The sequence below is a fragment of the Oncorhynchus tshawytscha genome, linkage group LG04 (genome assembly GCF_018296145.1).
Source record: "Oncorhynchus tshawytscha isolate Ot180627B linkage group LG04, Otsh_v2.0, whole genome shotgun sequence".
NCBI lineage: Eukaryota > Metazoa > Chordata > Actinopteri > Salmoniformes > Salmonidae > Oncorhynchus > Oncorhynchus tshawytscha.
This window is the reverse complement of record NC_056432.1, coordinates 8,818,019-8,843,036: the sequence shown is the minus strand read 5'-3', so window position 1 is coordinate 8,843,036 and position 25,018 is coordinate 8,818,019. Positions and strand designations below refer to the sequence as shown.

The following is a 25,018-nucleotide window of genomic DNA, read 5'->3' as shown; positions in this document are numbered from 1 at the left end:
TAAAACAAGAAGCTCCCACGCTGAGGTCTGTCCAACGCTGGTCCGACCAAGCTGACTCCACACTCCAAGACTGCTTCCATCACGTGGACTGGGAGATGTTTCGTATTGCGTCAGACAACAACATTGACGAATACGCTGATACGGTGTGCGAGTTCATTAGAACGTGCGTTGAAGATGTCGTTCCCATAGCAACGATTAAACTACCTGCAAACTACCTGCCCTCCAGGACACCTACACCACCCGATGCTACAGGAAGGCCATAAAGATCATCAAGGACATCAACCACCCGAGCCACTGCCTGTTCACCCCGCTGTCATCCAGAAGGCGAGGTCAGTACAGGTGCATCAAAGCTGGGACCGAGAGACTGAAAAACAGCTTCTATCTCAAGGCCATCAGACTGTTAAACAGCCACCACTAACATTGAGTGGCTACTGCCAACACACTGTCAATGACACTGACTCTACTCCAGCCACTTTAATCATGGGAATTGATGGGAAATGATGTAAATATATCACTAGCCACTTTAAACAATGCTACCTTATATAATGTTACTTACCCTACATTGTTCATCTCATATGCATACGTTGATACTGTACTCTATATCATCGACTGCATCCTTATGTAATACATGTATCACTAGCCACTTTAACTATGCCACTTGGTTTACATACTTATCTCATATGTATATACTGTACTCGATATCATCTACTGTATCTTGCCTATGCTGCTCTGTACCATCACTCATTCATATATCCTTATGTACATATTCTTTATCCCCTTACACTGTGTATAAGACAGTAGTTTGTTTGGAATTGTTAGTTAGATTACTTGCTCGTTATTACTGCATTGTCGGAACTAGAAGCACAAGCATTTCGCTACACTCGCATTAACATCTGCTAACCATGTGTATGTGACAAATAAAATTTGATTTGATTTGATTTGATACTTTGTTGAAGCACCTTTAGCCGCGATTATAGCCACAAGTCTTCTCGGCTGTGACGCTACAAGATTGGCACACCTACAGTGCCTTGCGAAAGTATTCGGCCCCCTTGAACTTTGCGACCTTTTGCCACATTTCAGGCTTCAAACATAAAGATATAAAACTGTATTTTTTTGTGAAGAATCAACAACAAGTGGGACACAATCATGAAGTGGAACGACATTTATTGGATATTTCAAACTTTTTTAACAAATCAAAAACTGAACAATTGGGCGTGCAAAATCATTCAGCCCCCTTAAGTTAATACTTTGTAGCGCCACCTTTTGCTGCGATTACAGCTGTAAGTCGCTTGGTATGTCTCTATCAGTTTTGCACATCGAGAGACTGACATTTTTTCCCATTCCTCCTTGCAAAACAGCTCGAGCTCAGTGAGGTTGGATGGAGAGCATTTGTGAACAGCAGTTGTCAGTTCTTTCCACAGATTCTCGATTGGATTCAGGTCTGGACTTTGACTTGGCCATTCTAACACCTGGATATGTTTATTTTTGAACCATTCCATTGTAGATTTTGCTTTATGTTTTGGATCATTGTCTTGTTGGAAGACAAATCTCCATCCCAGTCTCAGGTCTTTTGCAGACTCCATCAGGTTCTCTTCCAGAATGGTCCTGTATTTGGCTCCATCCATCTTCCCATCAATTTTAACCATCTTCCCTGTCCCTGCTGAAGAAAAGCAGGCCCAAACCATGATGCTGCCACCACCGTGTTTGACAGTGGGGATGGTGTGTTCAGGGTGATGTGCTGTGTTGCTTTTACGCCAAACATAACGTTTTGCATTGTTGCCAAAAAGTTCAGTTTTGGTTTCATCTGACCAGAGCACCATCTTCCACATGTTTGGTGTGTCTCCCAGGTGGCTTGTGGCAAACTTTAAACGACACTTTTTATGGATATCTTTAAGAAATGTCTTTCTTCTTGCCACTCTTCCATAAAGGCCAGATTTGTGCAATATACGACTGATTGTTGCCCTATGGACAGAGTCTCCCACCTCAGCTGTAGATCTCTGCAGTTCATCCAGAGTGATCATGGGCCTCTTGGTTGCATCTCTGATCAGTCTTCTCCTTGTATGAGCTGAAAGTTTAGAGGGACGGCCAGGTCTTGGTAGATTTGCAGTGGTCTGATACTCCTTCCATTTCAATACTATCGCTTGCACAGTGCTCCTTGGGATGTTTAAAGCTTGGGAAATCTTTTTGTATCCAAATCCGGCTTTAAACTTCTTCACAACAGTATCTCGGACCTGCCTGGTGTGTTCTTTGTTCTTCATGATGCTCTCTGCGCTTTTAACGGACCTCTGAGACTATCACAGTGCAGGTGCATTTATAGGGAGACTTGATTACACACAGGTGGATTGTATTTATCATCATTAGTCATTTAGGTCAACATTGGATCATTCAGAGATCCTCACTGAACTTCTGGAGAGAGTTTTCTGCACTGAAAGTGAAGGGGCTGAATAATTTTGCACGCCCAATTTTTCAGTTTTTGATTTGTTAAAAAAGTTTGAAATATCCAATAAATGTCGTTCCACTTCATGATTGTGTCCCACTTGTTGTTGATTCTTCACAAAAACATACAGTTTTATATCTTTATGTTTGAAGCCTGAAATGTGGCAAAAGGTCGCAAAGTTCAAGGGGGCCGAATACTTTCGCAAGGCACTGTATATTTGGGGAGTTTTGTCATTCTGCTTAGGGTCATTGTCCTGTTGGAAAGTGAACCTTCGCCCCAGTCTGATGTCCTGTGCGCTCTGGAGCAGGTGTTCATCAAGGATCTCTCTGTACTTTGCTCCGTTCATCTTACCCTCAATCCTAACTAGCATCCCAGTCCCCGCCTCTGAAAAACATCCCCACAGCATGATGCTTCCACCACCATGTTTCACTGTAGGGATGGTGCCAGGTTTCCTCCAGACATGATGCTTGGCATTCAGGCCAAAGAGTTCAATCTTGGTTTCATCAGACCAGATAATCTTGTTTCTCATGGTCTGAGAGTCCTTCAGGTGCCTTTTGGAAAACTACAAGCGGGCTGTTATGTGCCTTTTACTGAGGAGTGGCTTCCGTTTGGCCACTCTACCATAAAGGCCTAAGTGCTGCAGATGTGGTTGTCCTTCTAAGGTTCTCCTATCTCCAGAGGAACTCTGGAGCTCTGTCTGAGTGACCATTGGGTTCTTGGTCAACTCCCTGACGAAGGGCCTTCTCCCCTGATTACTCAGTTTGGTCGGACGGCCAGCTCTAGGAAGAGTTATGGTGGTTCCAAACTTCTTCCATTTAAGAATGATGGACGCCACTGTGTTCTTGGGGACCTTCAATGCTGCAGAAACATTTTGGTACCCTTCCCCAGATCTGTGCCTCAAACCCAATTGTGTCCCGGAGCGCTACGGGCAATTCCTTTGACCTCATGGCTTGGTTTTTGCTTTGACATACACTGTCAACTGTGGGACCTTAAATAGACAGGTGTGTGCCTTTCCAATTTATGTCCAATCAATTGAGTTTACCAGAGGTGGACTCCAATCAAGTTGTAGAAACAGCTCAAGGATGATCAATGGAAACAGGTTTCACCTGAGTTCAATATCGAGTCTCATAGCAAAGGGTCTGAATACTTGTGTAAAGATATCTGTTTTTTTGTGCTATTTTTTTCCTAATAACCTGTTTGTTCGCTTTGTCATGATTGGGTATTGTGAGTCATTATATGGTATTGTGATGTCATTATGGGGTATTGTGATGTCATTATGGGGTATTGTGTGTAGATTTATAAGGGATTCTTTTTAATCAATTTTAGAACAAAGCTGTAAAGCAACAAAATGTGTAAAAAGCCAAAGGTGGTCTGAATACATGCCAGGCGGTGTCTGAGAAAGGACTGAAAAAAGGCCAAGGACTACAGCCACCCAAGACATGGACTGTTCTCCATGCTCACGTCCAGCAGGCGGTACCGGTGCATCAAGGCTCAGACCAACAGACTCCCAAACAGCAAAACAGACTCCTCAACAGCTTCAATGCCCTGAACATAAGAATGTTAAATGGCTAACAACTAGTGCTCTCCCTCTCCCACAGACCTCTCCCATACTGACCCTATGTCCATCCCCAGGTCTCTACCCACTCAGACACAACCTACGCTGCTGCTAAAATGATTATTGATTCAATGTGTTACTCCTTTAAACTGCTGTCCATTGATTATTGATTGCCATTACCATTAATCTATTTATCCTGCTACTAGTTTCGATTGCTCCTGTTTACATGTATTTATTACCATTAGTATCTATCTACTTATCCTGCTACTGGTCACTATTACTCATGTTTAGATGGACACTGAACAAAAATATAAACGCAACATGCAACAATTTCAAAGATTTTACTGAGTTACAGTTCATATAAGCAAATCAATCAATTGAAATAAATAAATGAGGCCCTAATCTATGGGTTTCACATGACTGGGAATACAGATATGCATCTGTTGGTCACAGATACCTTAAAAAAAGGTAGGGGCGTGTATCAGAAAACCAGTCAGTATCTGGTGTGACCACCATTTTCTTCATGCGTGTGACACATCTTCGCATAGAGTTGATCAAGCTGTTGATTGTGGCCTGTGGAATGTTGTCAAACCCCTCTTGGCTGTGCGAAGTTGCTGGATATTGGCACGAACTGGAACACGCTGTCATACATGTCGATTCAGAGCATCCCAAACATGCTCAATGGGTGACATGTCTGGTGAGTATGCAGACCATGGAAGAACTGGGCCATTTTCTGCTTCCAGGAATTGTGTACAGATCCTTGCGACATGGGGCCATTCATTATCATGCTGAAACATGAGGTGATGGCGGTGGATGAATGGCATGACAATGGGCCTCAGGATCTCGTCATGGAATCTCTGTGCATTCAAATTTCCATCGATAAAATGCAATTGTGTTCATTGTTCTTAGTTTATGCCTGCTCATACCATAACCCCATCGCCACCATGGGGCACTCTGTTCACAACACTGACATCAGCAAACCGCTCGCCCACAAGACACCATACACGCTGTCTGCAATCTGCCCGGTACAGATGAAACCGCTGAAGTCGGTTACGACGCCCAACTGCATTCAGGTCAAGACGCTGGTGAGGACGATGAGCACGCAAATGAGCTTCCCTGAGACGGTTTCTGACCGCTATTGCAGAAATGTTTTGGTTGTGCAAACCCACAATTTCATCAGCTGTCCGGGTGGCTGGTCTCAGACGATCCTGCAGATGAAGAAGTCATATGTGGAGGTCCTGGGCTGAACATTTTAGATTGGCCTTTATTATCCCCAGCACAAGGTGCACCTGTGTAATGATCCTGCTGTTTAATCAGCTGCTTGATATGCCACACCTGTCAGGTGGATTCATTAGCTTAGAAAAGGAAAAATGACAAGGATGTAAACAAATTTGTATACAACATTTTAATAAGCTTTTTGTGCGTATGGAAAATGGCTGTGACTTTTTTTTTCAGCTCATGAAACATGGGACAAACACATGCGTTTAGATTTTTGTTCAGTGTGTTCTGACTTTATAAAAAATATATTATTGTCTATATTATTACTATTATCTATATTATTACTATTATCTATATTATTACTATCTATATTACTATTATCTATATTATTACTATCTATATTACTATTATCTATATTATTACTATCTATATTACTATTATCTATATTATTACTATCTATATTACTATTATCTATATTATTACTATCTATATTACTATTATCTATATTATTACTATCTATATTACTATTATCTATATTATTACTATTATCTATATTATTACTATTATCTATATTATTACTATTATCTATATTATTACTATCTATATTACTATTATCTATATTATTATTATCTGTATTATTATTATTGTATTATTATCACTGTATTGTTGGGAAAGAGATCCCAAGGTAAACATTTAACTGTACTGTTATACACCTGTTGTATCCTGTACTGTTATACACCTGTTGTATCCTGTACTGTTATACACCTGTTGTATCCTGTACTGTTAGACACCTGTTGTATCCTGTACTGTTATACACCTGTTGTATCCTGTACTGTTAGACACCTGTTGTATCCTGTACTGTTATACACCTGTTGTATCCTGTACTGTTATACACCTGTTGTATCCTGTACTGTTATACACCTGTTGTATCCTGTTGTATCCTGTACTGTTATACACCTGTTGTATCCTGTACTGTTATACACCTGTTGTATCCTGTACTGTTATACACCTGTTGTATCCTGTTGTATCCTGTACTGTTATACACCTGTTGTATCCTGTACTGTTATACACCTGTTGTATCCTGTACTGTTATACACCTGTTATACACCTGTTGTATCCTGTACTGTTATACACCTGTTGTATCCTGTACTGTTATACACCTGTTGTATCCTGTACTGTTATACACCTGTTCTACACCTGTTGTATCCTGTACTGTTCTACACCTGTTGTATCCTGTACTGTTATACACCTGTTCTACACCTGTTGTATCCTGTACTGTTATACACCTGTTGTATCCTGTACTGTTATACACCTGTTGTATCCTGTACTGTTATACACCTGTTGTATCCTGTACTGTTATACACCTGTTGTATCCTGTACTGTTAGACACCTGTTATACACCTGTTGTATCCTGTACTGTTATACACCTGTTGTATCCTGTACTGTTATACACCTGTTATACACCTGTTGTATCCTGTACTGTTATACACCTGTTGTATCCTGTACTGTTATACACCTGTTGTATCCTGTACTGTTATACACCTGTTGTATCCTGTACTGTTATACACCTGTTGTATCCTGTACTGTTATACACCTGTTGTATCCTGTACTGTTATACACCTGTTGTATCCTGTACTGTTATACACCTGTTGTATCCTGTACTGTTATACACCTGTTGTATCCTGTACTGTTATACACCTGTTGTATCCTGTACTGTTATACACCTGTTGTATCCTGTACTGTTATACACCTGTTGTATCCTGTACTGTTATACACCTGTTGTATCCTGTACTGTTATACACCTGTTGTATCCTGTACTGTTATACACCTGTTGTATCCTGTACTGTTATACACCTGTTGTATCCTGTACTGTTATACACCTGTTGTATCCTGTACTGTTATACACCTGTTGTATCCTGTTGTTATCCTGTACTGTTATACACCTGTTATACACCTGTTGTATCCTGTACTGTTATACACCTGTTGTATCCTGTTGTATCCTGTACTGTTATACACCTGTTATACACCTGTTGTATCCTGTACTGTTATACACCTGTTGTATCCTGTTGTATCCTGTACTGTTATACTCCAGTTGTATCCTGTACTGTTATACACCTGTTGTATCCTGTACTGTTTATACACCTGTTGTATCCTGTACTGTTGTGGTGAATAGACGTGAAAACTTGAAACATACAGCCTGGATACCTACTACTGTTTGTGTTGTCATGCTGACCCCTATGGTCGAGGTAACGCTGCGTGACAATGACCATAGGAGTTGGTAAGACAACACAAACAGATCTGGGACCGGGGCTATGAAACTCACAGGCCTGCTTGGCCGCCCTGTCCAAAACGTGGTCATCAGACACGTCAAGCAGCAGAGCTAGGTCCAGCACAGGAGAGGGAGGAGGGGGCTCCTTAGGCGCGTTGCTATCCACAGACAGGTTGGACCGCTTGTTCCTTCTCTTCCTCTCCTTCCCAGTGTCCGAGCCCCCCAGGGCCTTCTCCAGAAGCTTGGCCTGGGTCAGATCGACCGGGAAGCCGTCCAGAATCCAGCCGGAGTCTGCTGGGATTGCCCTGGGGTAAAGAGTAAAGAGATTACAGTCAATACACATTCAACACGAAAGGGCTATTCCTTTAAACGTAGCATTCAATTCGATTTATTGCTTCTAAAGAACAGAATAGGATTTTGTTTGTGTTTAAACCTGATAGCTTCGACTGCAATGTCCACAAGGAGCTCGTCTGGGACGGATCTCCCTTTTCTGAGAAACTTTTCCACTGCTGCTCCATGCTGGGCCCTCACAGAGAGCTGGGAAGGATGTTCTTTGTTATTCCGAATACAAGTTCTCATTCTTACAAATTCTTATTTTCAATGACGGCCTAGGAACAGTGGGTTAACTGGTCTAGGAACAGTGGGTTAACTGGTCTAGGAACAGTGGGTTAACTGGTCTAGGAACAGTGGGTTAACTGGTCTAGGAACAGTGGGTTAACTGGTCTAGGAACAGTGGGTTAACTGCCTGTTCAGGGGCAGAACGACAGATTTGTACCTTGTCAGCTCAGGGATTTCAGTTACTTTCAGTTACCTTTCGGTTACTAGTCCAACGCTCTAACCACTAGGCTACCCTGCCGCCCCAGTACCAGTCAAAAGTTTGGACACACCTACTCATTCAAGGATTTTTCTTTATTTTTTAAAACTATTTTCTACATTGTAGAATAATAGTGAAGACATCAAAATTAAATAACACATACGGAATCATGTAGTAACCCAAAAAATGTTAAACAAATCAAAATATATTTAAGAGTGTGCAAAGCTGTCATCAAGGCAAAGGGTGGCTACTTTGAAGAATCTGAAATATAAAATATATTTTGATTTGTTTAACACTTTTTTGATTACTACATGAATCCACATGTGTTATTTCATAGTTTTTTTATTTATATATTTTTATTTCATCTTTATTTAACCAGGTAGGCTAGTTGAGAACAAGTTCTCATTTCATAACTGCGACCTGGCCAAGATAAAGCAAAGCAGTGCGACACAAACAACAACACAGAGGTACACCAACGGATTAAACAAACATGCAGTCAATAATACAATAGAAAAAGTCTATATACAGTGTGTACAAATGAGGTAGGATAAGAGAGGTAAGGCAATAAATAGGCCACAGTGGTGAAATAACTACAACATAGCAATTAAACACTGGAGTGATAGAAGAGGAGTGTGCAGGTAGAGATACTGGGGTGCAAATTAAATAAATAACAGTATGGGGATGAGATAGATGGATGGGCTATTTACAGATGGGCTATGTACAGGTGCAGTGATCTGTGAGCTGCTCTGACAGCTGGTGCTTAAAGTTAGTGAGGGAGATAAGTCTCCAGCTTCAGTGATTTTTGAAGTTCATTCCAGTCATTGGCAGCAGAGAGCTGTAAGGAAAGGCAGTCAAAGGAGGAATTGCCTTTGGGGATGACCAGTGAAATATACCTGCTGGAGTGGTAGCTACGGGTGGGTGTTGTTATGGTGACCAGTGAGCTGAGATAAGGCAGGGCTTTACCTAGCAAAGACTTAAAGATGATCTGGAGCCAGTGGGTTTGGCAACGAATATGAAGCGAGGGCCACCCATCGAGAGCGTACAGGTCGCAATGGTGGGTAGTATATGGGGCTTGGTGACAAAACGGATGGCACTGTGAGTTTGATGTCTTCACTATTATTCTATTACGTAGAAAACAGTAAAAAAAACAAGAAAAATCCTGGAATGAGTAGGTATGTCCAAACTTTTGACTGGTACTGTATATACAGTATTAGGTATAAATATAAACTGGTTGACAAAACATTTATTTTTACTGTTCTGATTATGTTGCATCGTGCCTAAGAACAGCCCTTAGCCGTGGTATATTGGCCATATACCAAACCTCCTCGGGCCGTACTGCTAAAATAGAACACCTATGCACCTACAGTGAAAAGTATTCAGACCGCTTGACTTTTTTCACATTTTGTTACCTTACAGCCGTATTCTAAAATGGATTAAAAAAAATGTTTAATTTAAAAAAAAAAAATCAATCTACACACAATAACCCATAATGACAAAGAAAAACAGGTTTAGAAATGTTTGCAAAGTTATTACAAATAAAAAACAGAAATACCTTATTTACATAAGTATTCAGAGTCTTTATTATGGGACTTGAAATTGAGCTCAGCTGCATCCTGTTTCCATTGATGATCCTTGAGATGTTTCTACAACTTGATTGGAGTCCACCTGTGGTAAATTCAATTGATTGGACATGATTTGGAAAGGCACACACCGGTCTTTATAATATCCCACAGTTGACAGTGCATGTCAGAGCAAAATGATCTGGTCTGATGAAACCAAGATTGAACTCTTTGGCTTGAATGCCAAGTGTCACTGGAGGAAACCTGGCACCATCCCTACAGTGAAGCATTTTGGTGGCAGCATCATGCTGTGGGGATGTTTTGCAGTGGCTGGGACTGGGAGACTAGTCAGGATCGAGGGAAAGATGAACGGAGCAAAGTACAGACAGATCCTTGATGATAAACCTGCTCCAGAGCGCTCAGGACCTCAGACTGGGGCGAAGGTTCACCTTCCAACAGGACAACGACCCTAAGCAAAGAGCCAACACAACGCAGGAGTGGCTTCGGGATAAGTTTCTGAATGTCCTTGAATGGCCCAGCCAGAGCCCGGACTTGAACCCGATCGAACATCTCTGGAGAGACCTGAAAATAGCTGTGCAGCAACTCTCCCCATCCAACCTGACAGAGCTTGAGAGGATCTGCAGAGAAGAATGGGAGAAACTCCCCAAATACAGGTGTGCCAAGCTTATAGCATCATACCCAAGAAAACTTGAGTCTGTAATCGCTGCCAAAGGTGCTTCAACAAAGTACTGCGTAAAAGGTCTGAATATTTATGTAAATGTTATATTTCATTTTTTTATTTAAAACATTTTCAAATAAAACTGTTTTTACTTTGTCATTATGGGTTATTGCATGTAGCTTGATGGCGATGATGATTTGTTTATCCATTTTAGAATAAGGCTGTAACATAACAAAATGTGGAAAAAGTCAAGGGGTCTGAATACTTCCTGAATACACTGTATGTCAGTGTGTAGGTATAAGAGATACATGGTCATGTTAAAATACGTTCTGTACTTGCCTTGGGTTTTTTCTTGGCTCCTTGCTGCTGAGGCTCCTGAGCGAGTGGGCCTACCAAACAATAAGACCAAATCAGACAAAACGATTGTTTACAGACAGGTAATTCAGGATGAAGTAAGAAAACACCTGGAAATCACAAGTTTCTTTATTTTTTTATTTTACCCCCTTTTTCTCCCCAATTTCGTGGGATCCAATTGTTAGTTGCTATCTTGTCTCATCGCTACAACTCCCGTACGGGCTCGGGAGAGACGAAGGTCGAAAGTCATGCCTCCTCCGAAACACAACCCAACCAAGCCGCACTGCTTCTTACAGCGCGCATCCAACCCGGAAGCCAGCCGCACCAATGTGTCGGAGGAAACACCGTACACCTAGCGACCTGGTCAGCGTGCACTGTGCCCGGCCCGTCACAGGAGTCGCTGGTGCGCGATGAGACAAGGATATTCCTACTGGCCAAACCCTCCCTAACCCGGACGACGCTAGGCCAATTGTGCGTCGCTCCACGGACCTCCCAGTCGCGGCCGGCTGCGACAGAGCCTGGGCGCGAACACTGAGTCTCTGGTGGCACTGCGATGCAGTGCCCTAGACAACTGCGCCACCTGGAAATCACAAGTTACATTTCTCATTGGCTTAAGCATGTGCTGCTGATTCTCCTAATATTGCGCTCTGGCGTGATGTTTCCCCTACGTACAGATCTAGAATCAGCTTGCCCTCGCCCAATCGTCACCTTAACCATTAGTGGGGAAAATTAAAAACCGACACAAGATCAGCGTCTAGGGGCAACTTCACCTGAACCCTGTGACGACTCCTCCTCCATCTGAGTATCCATCTCCACCTGGTCGATGTCTTTAGTGGCCAATGTTTCACAGCTCTCTGGGCTCTTATACAGTATTAAAAAGGTTCATGTTTTTTAATTAAATACAGATTTAAAAAATGGAATATAAAACTGCATACAGCTGTCATTCATCCATTCTTATGACCGTTTTATATAGGTGTTATTCCAATTCACTTCACTTCAAAACCTTTCAGACACGATTTAGATTATTATAATTTTTTTTACATAAAAAAAAAAAAAACGGTTTTCTGACCTCACGTCCAAGCTTTCCAAGCTGATGTGCAGCCAGGGCCTCCTGGATCAGAACATTAGCTGACAGGATGTGGATGTGATGGACTGGGTTAGAAGATGAGAGAATAGATGGTGGTTTGCAGAGAGATCCTATTTTCATATATATATATATATTATTCATATATACTGTATACCTACACTGACTGTACAAAACATTAATAAGAACAAATTCCTAATATAGAGTTGCACAGCCCCCCTTTTGCCCTCGGAACAGCCTCAGTCTGTCGGGGCATGGACTCTACAAGGTGTCGAAAGCGTGAAACTGTTGAGTGTGGAAAAACCCAGCAACGTTGCAGTTCCTCACACAAACCGGTGCGCCTGGCACCTACTACCATATCCTGTTCAAAGGCACTTAAATATTTTGTCTAGCCCATTCACCCTCTGAATGGCACACATACACAATCCATTTCTCAATTGTCTCAAGGCTTAAAATTCCTTCTTGAACCTGTCTCCCCTTCTTCATCTATTCAGATTGAAGTGGATTTAACAAGTGACATCAATAAGTGATCATAGCTTTCACCTGGATTCACCTGGTCAGTATTTTAGCATGATGGGAAGTTATCTGCTTAATTAACTCAGAAACCTGTGTGGAAGCTCCAGCTTTCAATACAGTTTGTATCCCTCATTTAGTGTTTGCTTGATTTTGGCAGTTACCTGTATGTTATTCTATGGTTGTTTTAGCCAAAGAACATAGGCGACTCTCACGAGGCAAGACACACGACAACACCTAATCTGTTACCTAATCTTTTGCAAGAAATGAAGTAGCATGGTAATGCACAATACTGCACGATACTGAGTGATACTGCATCATATGGTTGGAGGGATACCTTTGGCAATCCTGGTTAAGCATGTGGTCTTCCCGGAAAAAAGCTTCCCTAGCACACAGGCTTTCAGTGTGAACCGAGGAAAGAAGGGAGGAAGGGTGTCTGGTTTGGGGGGGTTCACAATAGTCTGCAGGCGGAGCACCACATGTCCCAGGATATTGTTGTTGGATGGGGGGGGCTTGGTCTCCCCCTCCTCTGGCCAGGTCCACTCACCAGTCATGCTCTAACACATAGAATCAACACATAGAACACACCTAAAGACACTGGGATTACTGCCAACACAATAACGCTGAACCTGCTAGCCTGGGTACCAGGAATACAAGGAATTATCATGAAAACACAAACAGATCTGGGACCAGGCTATAAACCTGCACCATTGTGAAATTCAACATATCAGTGAAGTCCTATTCTTGACTTGCGACACCATTTCAAGACAATTTGAGAACCACTGAATTCCAGTTACACACTGAACAGAATTTCTTGGACAATTCCTAACAGAATGTCTTGGACAATTCCTAACAGAATGTCTTGGACAATTCCTAACAAAATGTCTTGGACAATTCCTAACAAAATGTCTTGGACAATTCCTAACAAAATGTCTTGGACAATTCCTAACAGAATGTCTTGGACAATTCCTAACAGAATGTCTTGGACAATTCCTAACAGAATGTCTTGGACAATTCCTAACAGAATGTCTTGGACAATTCCTAACAGAATGTCTTGGACAATTCCTAACAGAATGTCTTGGACAATTCCTAACAGAATGTCTTGGACAATTCCTAACAGAATGTCTTGGACAATTCCTAACAGAATGTCTTGGACAATTCCTAACAGAATGTCTTGGACAATTCCTAACAGAATGTCTTGGACAATTCCTAACAAAATGTCTTGGACAATTCCTAACAGAATGTCTTGGACAATTCCAAACAGAATTTCTTGGGCATGACCTCACACTAATGGACTCACCATATACTCATCATAGTCCTGGTTGTTAAGGATCTCCTGTTTCTCAACCTCAATGAACTGCTCTGGGGTGGGGTCGGCAGGTAGCTCCTCCAGACTGCCACTGTCATACAGGGGCTTCCCGCAAAACATGAGCTCCTTCCATTCCCGCATCAACTTCCCAGGGATAAGACTGCAGGACAGAGTAGCAAAGTACACTCACAGCTGTGTTGCATCTAGAATGAGGCCGTCAGAATACTGTGTCGGTCCTGCTGGAGTATCACTCTACTGAATTAACGATTAAGGTCTTGAAGATACATTTTTTTTTAAAAGGGTCCCAAAACAGAAAGGTTGCTCTCCCACCCTTGTCTACTGCTTTGCCTTTACATATCATTTCTAATTCTCTTCCCTCCAAGTACATTCTAATTGTTGTTGTTCGAACCACTACAAGTGAACAAGTTACACTAAAACTTTCACGAGAAGAATGAGACAGAATTTTAGGTTGTTTTCTTTATTTGATTTTGTTGGTCAAGTCATTTGAGAAGCAAAAAAAATACATGATTCCGTCATGTCGTGCCTTGTGCGAACCTAACGATTTTGCACAAGCAAAGCTATAACGGTATGAGTAAACACAACTTCCCACTTGGCATATACGTCTATTCCATGTTGGTTCCACGTCATTTCATTGAAATGACGTGGAAACAACGTTGATTCAACCAGTGTGTGCCCAGTGAGTGGTGAAATACTCACATTCTGACACATTGTTCATTTCTACGGGGGTTAACACTCTTAGATTGTCTTAGCTCCTCAAAATCTATAGCTGGCTTATGATATTGTGAGTGCTTTTAGTATATTAAATGGATATAGCAGCCTTTTCACTTTCATTATTTTATAATTCAAACAAATGACAAACACCCTTGTCTTTCAGATTCTATCAAACATTTGAACAGAACGTCATGAAACTCTAAAGAGTGACTGAATCTGGTTGAAAACAGCCCATGTGGCATCGATGGGAGTCAGAAACATTTATTATACAGTCAAAATTGTCTACAAAGAGTAAATAGGATAATTTTGGATCATTAAGTCAGTCTCGTCCAGAACCGAGATCTGCGAGATTATTAAGACAAAAGGGTATGTCACGTATTGAAGAGTACGTAACAGTTTTCCTTGGATTGGGTTTATTTCAATCCTGCCCACATGCCCACATCTGGCAGCACTCAAGCCATAATCAATTCGGAGCACAGTTGCACGTGACCAGATTGTAACGCCCATCACACTGACCATGGTCAATTTCGTTTGACTTTGGTTATCCGTACGGGGCTAGTTTGGGACATCAGTAAATTACATAATGTACATGGGACAATATTCAAACATTTCAATAGCTCGAAATGTCAATGACATAAAAACCAAAAAAAAAAAAAAACGTTGAATTTGTAGAAATGAATAACACTCTCAAAGGGTGGCACCTACTTTCCAGTGAGGAGGCGGTACTCTCCAGCTTTCGTGGCCAGGTCCACTATCTGCTCCAGTATTTCTCTGCAGCTGTCAGAGTGCTTCCTGTAGCGAGCCTGGGCGCGCTCCGTCGCTATCCTGTCATGTACCTCAATCTCCTTCCGAGTGTCCTCGGCGTGATCCAAACTGGCCTGGCGTGCTAGAGCCTGGTTACACCAGTGGCAGGTCAAAGGTCAAACCTCACATCAGCTTTTAGTTTAATAGTTAGTGCTATTTCGGGATCCTTGGGACGTCCTAACCTAAACCCTAACCTTAACCCCTACCGTTATCGGATAGTAAGGACCTTAGTTCAATCCCCCCCTGGTGACCAGAATCCAGCCACTCCAAAAACATATTGTTAGTTACACTAAGAAATCGAAAATAAAGTCATATTCTCCTGAAGGCACCCAAAACTATACTTGGCTTTACACTGTATTTCTTTTGAAGCATGGCTGTACATGAAACTAATGCAAACCTTTTGTTTGTTAATAATAACATCATTACAATTTTGAACAACTACGTAGCTAAACTAGATGAGGCATTACTTTCCATGCTGATTCTAGGTATATATGTACAATGTGCAGGTGCAATACTTCCTGTACTTGCCGAGGGCAGGGTCTCACTGAAGGGGAAATCCTGCACACAACTTCTTCTGACATGTTGGCTGCTGATGATTGACTAAAGCAGGGCATTGTTCAAGCAGACCGTCTATGGTCTATTTGTCTGTCTATGGTCCATCTGTGGTCTATAGTCCATCTATGGTCTATGGTCTATGGTCCATCTATGGTCTATGGTTTATCTATGGTCTATCTATGGCCTATGGTTTATCTATGGTCTATCTATGGCCTATCTATGGTTTATCTATGGTCTATGATCCATCTATGGTCTATTTACGGTCACACTATGGTCTATGGTCCATCTATGGTCTATGGTCCATCTATGGTCTACGGTCCATCTATGGTCTATGATCCATCTATGGTCTATGATCCATCTATGGTCTATGATCCATCTATGGTCTGTGATCCATCTATGGTCTGTGATCCATCTATGGTGTATTAACGGTCCATCTATGGTTTATGGTCCATCTATGGTCTATGGTCCATGGTCCATCTATGGTCTACGGTCCATCTATGGTCTACGGTCCATCTATGGTCTACGGTCCATCTATGGTCTATGATCCATCTATGGTCTACGGTCCATCTATGGTCTACGGTCCATCTATGGTCTACGGTCCATCTATGGTCCATCTATGGTGTATTTACAGTCCATCTATGGTCTATGGTCCGTCTATGGTCTATCTATGGTGTATTTACAGTCCATCTATGGTCTATGGTCCGTCTATGGTCTATCTATGGTCTACGGTCCATCTATGGTCTACGGTCCATCTATGGTCTATGATCCATCTATGGTCTACGGTCCATCTATGGTCTACGGTCCATCTATGGTCCATCTATGGTGTATTTACAGTCCATCTATGGTCTATGGTCCGTCTATGGTCTATCTATGGTGTATTTACAGTCCATCTATGGTCTATGGTCCGTCTACGGTCTATCTATGGTGTATTTACGGTCCATCTATTGTCCATGGTCCATCTATGGTCTACGGTCCATCTATGGTCTATGGTCCATCTATGGTCTACGGTCCATCTATGGTCTACGGTCCATCTATGGTCTAGGGTCCATCTATGGTCTACGGTCCATCTATGGTCTAGGGTCCATCTATGGTCTATGGTCCATCTATGGTCTACGGTCCATGTATGGACTATGCTCCATCTGTGGTCTATGGCCTATCTATGGTCTATGATCTATGGTCTATCTGTGGTTTATCTGTGGTCTATGATCTATCTGTGGTCTATGGTCCATTCATAGTCTATCTATGGTTTGTCTATGGTCTATGATCTATCTGTGGTCTCTGGCCTATCTATGGTCTATCTATGGTTTATCTATGGTCTATCTATGGTCTATCTATGGTCTATCTATGGTCTATGGTCCATTCATCTTTGGCCTATCTATGGTTTGTCTATGGTCTATGATATATGGTCTATGGCCAATCTATGGTCCATCTATGGTTTATCTATGGTCTATGGCCTATCTATGGTCTACAGTCTATCTATGGTCTATCCATGGTCTACCTATGGTCTATCTATGGTCTATCTATGGTCTATCTATGGTCTATCCTCTGGACTCCAAGGCGTGCACGGTTTAGTTTCTGTCCTAGCAATACACGGCTGATTCAAATAATCAACTAATCATGTGTAATGTTAGGGCAAAAAAGAAACTTGCACCCCTTGGGGTCCCAAGGACAAAGTGTGGGAAACACTGGTCTATAGTCTATCTATGGTCCACCCATGGTCCATCTATAGTCTATCTATGGTCTATATATCTATGGTCTATAGTCTATCTATGGTCCACCCATGGTCCATCTATAGTCTATCTATGGTCTATAGTCTATCTATGGTCTATATATCTATGGTCTATATATCTATGGTATATAGTCTATCTATGGTCTATATATCTATGGTCTATAGTCTATCTATGGTCCACCCATGGTCCATCTATAGTCTATCTATGGTCTATAGTCTATCTATGGTCCACCCATGGTCCATCTATAGTCTATCTATGGTCCATATATCTATGGTCTATAGTCTATCTATGGTCCATCCTATGGAGCGATGGACTACATGGATCTCACCGCCTCCCTCTCCAAGGCCTCTTGGAAATCCCTCAGCCGTTGCTCTTGGTACTGTCTCTCGCGGAACACTCGGTTCTGTCGGAGAACATCCTTCTGCTGGCGGAGCTGCATGAGCTGGACGGCCAGGCGTCTCTCCAGCTGGGACTGACGGGTCAGACGCTCCACCAGCTGCTCCTCTCGAAGGGCCTCCTGCACCACAAAATGACACCATTTGTGTAGGGTGAAGTTGGCTCTAGACGCTGATCTTGGGTCTGTTTTTAATTTCCCCACTAGTGGTTAAGGTTAGGATTGGGGGGAGGGGAAACTGATCCTAGATCTGTACCTAGGGTAAACATCACCACGGAGCGACACAACGACACAAAACGGGAGGATTGAACAGGTCTAAATTGACATTTTTATTTGTTTATAATCGTGGAAGTAGCTACCGAAGTCTTAGCTGAATTGCCATGTGTAGGTTTTTACACCTGTTCACAAATGACTATGTGACTGGTTACTAGTGCTGAACATGGATCATCATTAATAACATCATAGTCATGTAGTATGAGAGGTCATACACTGTCTGTGGGTTGCTGCTCACCTCTTGGGCCTCGTGGGCTTTCAATTGTTCCACTAGGACGTGACGGCGGCGTTTCTCCCTCTGCTGACGAGCTGTTGCATCCTCCTCCAGCCTCTGGCGGATTTTCTGGATATACTCGCTGTTGGCCTGAGCCAGCTCCTCAGGCCTCTGCAACTGGGAGCCATGGCTTCTGGGGGCCTCACTGTGGAAAGCGGACATGTGCTGGGCACTGTGGAGAGGATGGATGGTAAGTCCAAGGGCCGCATATATCAAGCTTCTTAGAGTAGGAGTGATGATCTAGGATCAGCTTTGCCTTTTAGATCATAATGAATACAAGCAAATGGAAAGGAGGAGCCTGATCCTAGATCAGCACCCCTACTCTGAAACAGTTGATACTCATTTTTTAGGGGAAATATTTGGGAAGATTTGTGGTTGGGATTTTTCCAACACGTACCTCAAAGAAGAGGTGCCAAAGCCGCCAGCAGGTGACAACTTCTTCCTGTTCTTCTCAAACTGGGCGATTTCCATGTGAACCTTCTGTAAGGAAACCACAATGGAGAGATTGGTCATGTCAAAAAGGGCCTGTGACGTTCTATGGAAATGATCCACAGCGGAGTGGTATGATGTGAAGCAAAACCAGTTGCCTAGCTTAATCATGATGGGCCCGAGTGCCCCAAAAAAATGACAGGCCCCTATCACCACCCATATTTCCCTTACAATTTTAATAATTTTGTTGGTAAGACTGTGTGTTAATATGACTAAGCATTGTAACAGCAGAGCAGAACCTAATCTAAGGGCGAATTTGAAGCTGTTACCAGAGAAGCAATATAGCCAATACATTCAGCACCATGGATGGCGGTCAGAAATTAACCCGTATAAGTCCATCAGCACCATGGAAAGCATAAAGTGGTCAAAAAAACACCATATTTTATCTTCAAATAATAGACAATAGCCTATATTATAAAACATAAATACAGTGGGGCAAAAAAAGTATTTAGTCAGCCACCAATTGTGCAAGTTCTCCCACTTAAAAAGATGAGAGAGGCCTGTAATTTTCATCATAGGTACACTTCAACTATTACAGACAAAATGAGAAAAAAATCCAGAAAATCACATTGTAGGATTTTTAATGAATTTATTTGCAAATTATTTCCAACGCTCGGCACTGGCTACAGTTATAGGCCGTCATAAAAATCAGCATGTATGTAACTACTTCCCCAAATGTAGCAGTGACTGAATTGTAATCCACAATGAGCATCTTGGCCAGGTCTCCCATTGTAGTGTGCTTTGCTATTTCCTTCTTAAAACAGGCCCTGAAAGAGAGTAATTGGCCAGGAAAGCTAGCTGATATATCTTTGCTGTAATGTTCAGTCAGCCGGTTAGCGGTCTCGCAGAGCGCATCATCATCTGCGTTGGCCAGGGTAGTGGGATGGATGGAGTCAAACAGACTCGATGTTGCCCGCAGACTTTTAAATCTGTTTGACAGCTGGTGAATAACGATGTCAAGGTTTGCATTAAAGATGTTAACTCTAAAACTACTCTCCCCATCAGACAGTCGCTCGTCCTCGCATAGCTCGTCAAAATGACACCTCGCCTTCCTTCTCCGAGTGTCTTCAAATGCGTTCTGTGCCTCCCCATTTTGTCGGCAGTGACTTTGGCCTTCTCAAAATCCTGTTGGGATACGGAGCATTTTGGAGACGACGTTCCCATTTTCTAAAACCTAAGTCTGCAGAACGATTTTAAAAAATTATAATAATATTATATTTTTCCGTGCTGCTGCATCATCCACGTCGTCGTCCTTATCACTTAAAAGCACAATCTTGGTGAGGGCCTTCATTATGTCCACATATCTGTATCTCAGGGTGACAAGGGACTCCTATCTAGATGACCAGCGAATGGGACACAGTCGTTTCAGAGTTACATTTTCTTTTTCTGATGCAAAATTAAAATATACCACTCGACATTGACCATCTCTTTATGCTATGCCCGAAGAAGGTGTATAACAGTTCAACAGTATTGTAAAACTGTTTAATCTCTGGCACATTTTTGACAGTGTCGTTGAGAGCCCGGTTAAGATGGTGCGCTGCGCAATGCATATAAACAGCAAGCGGCTCTTTTTCCGGATATTCTGGCCTGCACACCCGAATAGACCCCGCACATGTTAGCAGCTCCATCATACCCCTGCCCACGACATTTTGAAAAATCCAGCCCATTATCCTCTATGCTGCCCAGGATTTTGTGTTGAAGCTCAGCTGCTGATGTGTCAGCAGTCTCCAGAAATCCCCAAAACGACTGTCGGTCAGATCTGTGGCGACATTATTTGCATCGCTTATAACTCTCACATAGCAATTAACTTGGCTTAACTGGTCTACTGTGGATACATCCGGTGTGGTGTCCATAATCATATATATATATATATTAAATGGGGCTTCCTGCATCTCTCCCTGAATGTCACACTTCACTCGCTCGGCTAAAATATAAATCAGCTCATTTTGGATTTCAGGACTGAGATAGTTAACGGATCCTGCGGGAAGTCCCAAAAGTTATTTAAGAACTGGGTCGTAAAATGTTCAATTATACTGAGAAAAATCCCACTGTTGGCCTGCCCCAACTTTTCACGGTGCCCTCTGAACGCCAAATTACATGATGAGAGTAACATTAACTATGCGCTCCAACACCTGTCGCCAGAAATGTGCTGCGTTACGCACGCCTCTTTTCATTTCTGCGTCAATAGTGCCATTGCGCTTCCATTGCTCATATACCAAACAGTCACCCATGTGATTCTGGGATGTCTCATAACATGCTGTTTTGGATGTTAGATGGCGCCAATCTCTCACCCCATTCACTCACACATCAGATAAGAATAGGGAACTCCGATCTCCGAACAAATAGCAGCAAGGCTCACAATACGCGCAATCTAGCTTGAGATAATAACACAAGACGCCACGATTCTAGCCTCGCCCCGTTCCTCTTCCTCCCCAGGGGATAGCTTGTCCAGCCTGGATTGTCTGGGTCGTATCCGCCGATACTTGACAGCATGCATCCTCCTCTGTTGCTTCTTCTGGCACGATGGAACAGCCTGGCCTTGGCTCACTTGACCCGCTAAAAGCTGCTGCTGGCGATGATAAACCTACATCCTCTTCTGGTCCCGCTACATTGCTTGTGCTAGCAATGGCTGCACTTGAACTGCATCGAAAAAGGAATCTAATTTAACAAATGTTGATACCTCCTTTGCTTTCTCATTTTTGGCCTTCCTCTTTTGGGCTCGACTTTTGTGTTGATACATTGCTGATTTTTAAATCCGTAATTTTCAATTCTCGACTTTCTCTATTTTTTTGGCCGTTGTCTCTTGATAGCTAGCTCAACTGTTGCTTAAAACAATGACAGAAACAACAAGGCTTTGGAGAGTATTACATGGGGTTCCCGCGGCTCCGCAGATCTGGCCCGTCACCTGGCCCTAGTGCGGTCTACTGAACGGGCTGAAGCTACCCCACTGAAGCCCAAACATAGTGGAGGTAGGGTGAAGTTACCCCTAGACGCTAATCTTGGGTCAGTTTAGCATTTTCCCCACTAATGGTTTGGGGAGGGGAAGCTGATCCGAGATCTGTAGTTAGGGGAAACCTCACCCTGGCGTGTATAATACATTATATTATCTGTCCCACCTACTGTCTTGTATCCTCTCATTGCCTTACACTCCAACCCCTTTTTACATAGCCTGACACTTTACAATATAGACATTCTTCTTTCACCTGAGCCTCCTGCTTCTTCCGGTTCTGTTGTTGTTTTTCCAGGGCCTTCAATGTCCGGTTGGGCGGGGGTTTGGGAATTTGGATGACGGCGGTCTGAATTCGAGTCATCATCTCATGCTGCTTTCTGCGTGCGTGTCGGTGCTGCAACGACAATATTATGTCAATGTAGTTCATATGCATACTAGCTAGGCATCCACATTGAGTAGCTAAACGTCTCACATAATTCATTCACTTCACTATATGTATGTGACCAGAGCAGTTCAGTATGCAGTAAGCACTGTTAGACATTGGACAGGAGCAGCTTTTCCTTCAGTCTTTTCATTGTCCACAACAAGCCCCGCAATGCAACAATGGAAGTCTGTGATTGGCTAGCCCAAAAAGGTTGCCTCTAATCCTGCTCCGGAGCAGGGCCAGGTAGCCCTGGCCTAAGTTTTGTGCTGTCCCACTGTGCAAATGTGAACATTAGCTTAGCTCTGGGCTACAATCTCTCTTAGTCCAGGGCTAAGGAGGCTGTTAGGGTTAGGAGCAATAATGTATATAAACCCTGGATTGCTTATGCTATGTATTGTCCATTCAGAGGCTTTGAAGCCATCGGTCGGCCATATTGGAAATCCCCAGTAGGAGCAGTCCTCCATAGAAATTAATGTAATTCTACAGTGTTTCAGTATTATTATATGTATTATTATACAGTGGCTTGCGAACGCCTTACAACCTGGAATTAAAATAGGTTTTTTGGGGGGTTTGTTGTATCATTTGATTTACACAACATGCCTACCACTTTGAAGATGCAAAATATTTTTTATTGTGAAACAAACAAGAAATAAGACAAAAAAAAGAAAACTTGAGCGTGCATAACTATTCACCCCTCCAAAGTCAATACTTTGTAGAGCCACCTGTTGCAGCAATTACAGCTGCAAGTCTCTTGGGGTTTGTCTCTATAAGTTTGGCATATCTAGCCACTGGGATTTTTTGCCCATTCTTCAAGGCTAAACTGCTCCAGCTCCTTCAAGTTGGATGGGTTCCGCTGGTGTACAGCAATCTTTAAGTCATACCACAGATTCTCAATTGGATTGAGGTCTGGGCTTTGACTAGGCCATTCCAATACATTTAAATGTTTCCCCTTAAACCATTCAAGTGTTGCTTTAGCAGTATGCTTAGGGTCATTGGCCTGCTGGAAGGTGAACCTCCGTCCCAGCCTTAAATCTCTGGCAGACTGAAGCAGGTTTCCCTCAAGAATTTCCCTGTATTTAGCGCCATCCACCATTCCTTCAATTCTGACCAGTTTCCCAGTCCCTGCCGATGTGAAACATCCCCACAGCATGGTGCTGCCACCACCATGCTTCACTGTAGGGATGGTGTTCTCGGGTTGATGAGAGGTGTTGCGTTTGCGCCAGACATAGTGTTTTCCTTGATGGCCAAAAAGCTCAATTTTAGTCTCATCTGACCAGAGTACCTTCTTCCATATGTTTGGGGAGTCTCCCACATGCCTTTTGGCGAACACCAAGCGTGTTTGCTTATTTTTTTCTTTAAGCAATAGCTTTTTTTCTGGCCACTCTTTCGTAAAGCCCAGCTCTGTGGAGTGTTCGGATTAAAATGGTCCTATGGACAGATACTCCAATCTCCGCTGTGGAGATTTGCAGCTCCTTCAGAGTTATCTTTGGTCTCTTTGTTGCCTCTCAGATTAACTCCCTCCTTGCCTGGCCGTGAGTTTTGGTGGGCGGCCATCTCTTGGCAGGTTTGTTGTGGTGCCATATTCTTTCTATTTTTTAATAATGGATTTAATGGTGCTCCGTGGGATGTTCAAAGTTTTGGTTATTTTTTTATAACCCAACCCTGATCTGTACTTCTCCACAACTTTGTCCCTGACCTGTTTGGAGAGCTCCTTAGTCTTCGTAGTGCCCCTCGCTTAGTGGTGTTGCAGACTCTGGGGCCTTTCAGAACAGGTGTATATTTACTGAGATCATGTGACAGGTCATGTGACACTTAGATTGAACACAGGTGAACTAATTATGTAACTTATGAAGGTTATTGTTTCCACCAGATCTTATTTAGGGGCTTCATAGCAAAGGGGGGAATACATATGCACACACCACTTTTCCATTTATTTATTTTTTAAGTTACTTTAAGTAATTTTTTTCATTTCACTTCACTAATTTGGACTATTTTGTGTATGTCCATTACATGAAATCCAAATAAAAATATATTTAAATTACAGGTTGTAATGCAACAAAATAGGAAAAATGCCAAGGGGGGTGAATACTTTTGCAAGGCACTGTATATGTTATATTTGAGTATTTTGTTGTTAGTGGGGTAGTAACATTAATAGGCTCTAAAAAAAAAATACTTTAAGGATTTAAAAAATATATATATATTTTCATTTTTATGTTTAGCTCACATAATATAATGTAAAAGTATGCATTAAGGTGTCTGTAATAGAATACAAGTGTCAAAAACAAATGTAAACATTAATAAATGCATTTCTATAGATTCCCAAATCTTTTTTAAAAACGGAGGAGTACCAAGATGACTGCGCTATAATACAGCGCCCCGTCATCCTGGGTTTATACACATCACTGGTTAGGAGGCTGTTAGCCCAGGGTTAGGAGACTGTTAGGATTAAGGTTAGGAGGCTGTTAGCCCAGGGTTAGGAGGCTGTTAGCCCAGGGTTAGGAGGCTGTTAGGATTAGGGTTAGGAGGCTGTTAGCCCAGGGTTAGGAGGCTGTTAGCCCAGGGTTAGGAGGCTGTTAGGATTAAGGTTAGGAGGCTGTTAGCC

The 25,018-nt window shown here is 42.4% G+C and overlaps 1 protein-coding gene across 2 annotated transcripts in view; it reads right to left on the bottom strand.

The window, feature by feature from the left end:
- spef2 (sperm flagellar 2) overlaps window positions 1-25,018 on the bottom strand; it is a 47,831-nt gene that overhangs the window by 20,394 nt on the left and 2,419 nt on the right. For both annotated transcript variants that reach the window (XM_042320276.1, XM_042320277.1), the window contains exons 5-16: window positions 22,246-22,386; window positions 18,951-19,033; window positions 18,518-18,725; window positions 17,941-18,129; window positions 15,229-15,416; window positions 13,783-13,951; window positions 12,820-13,039; window positions 11,955-12,037; window positions 11,656-11,746; window positions 10,871-10,920; window positions 7,913-8,016; window positions 7,534-7,784 (exon numbers count right to left, since the gene is read on the bottom strand). In XM_042320276.1, coding sequence (XP_042176210.1) covers window positions 7,534-7,784; window positions 7,913-8,016; window positions 10,871-10,920; window positions 11,656-11,746; window positions 11,955-12,037; window positions 12,820-13,039; window positions 13,783-13,951; window positions 15,229-15,416; window positions 17,941-18,129; window positions 18,518-18,725; window positions 18,951-19,033; window positions 22,246-22,386 — 1,777 coding nt within the window. The remainder of the gene's footprint in view (window positions 1-7,533; window positions 7,785-7,912; window positions 8,017-10,870; window positions 10,921-11,655; window positions 11,747-11,954; window positions 12,038-12,819; window positions 13,040-13,782; window positions 13,952-15,228; window positions 15,417-17,940; window positions 18,130-18,517; window positions 18,726-18,950; window positions 19,034-22,245; window positions 22,387-25,018) is intronic.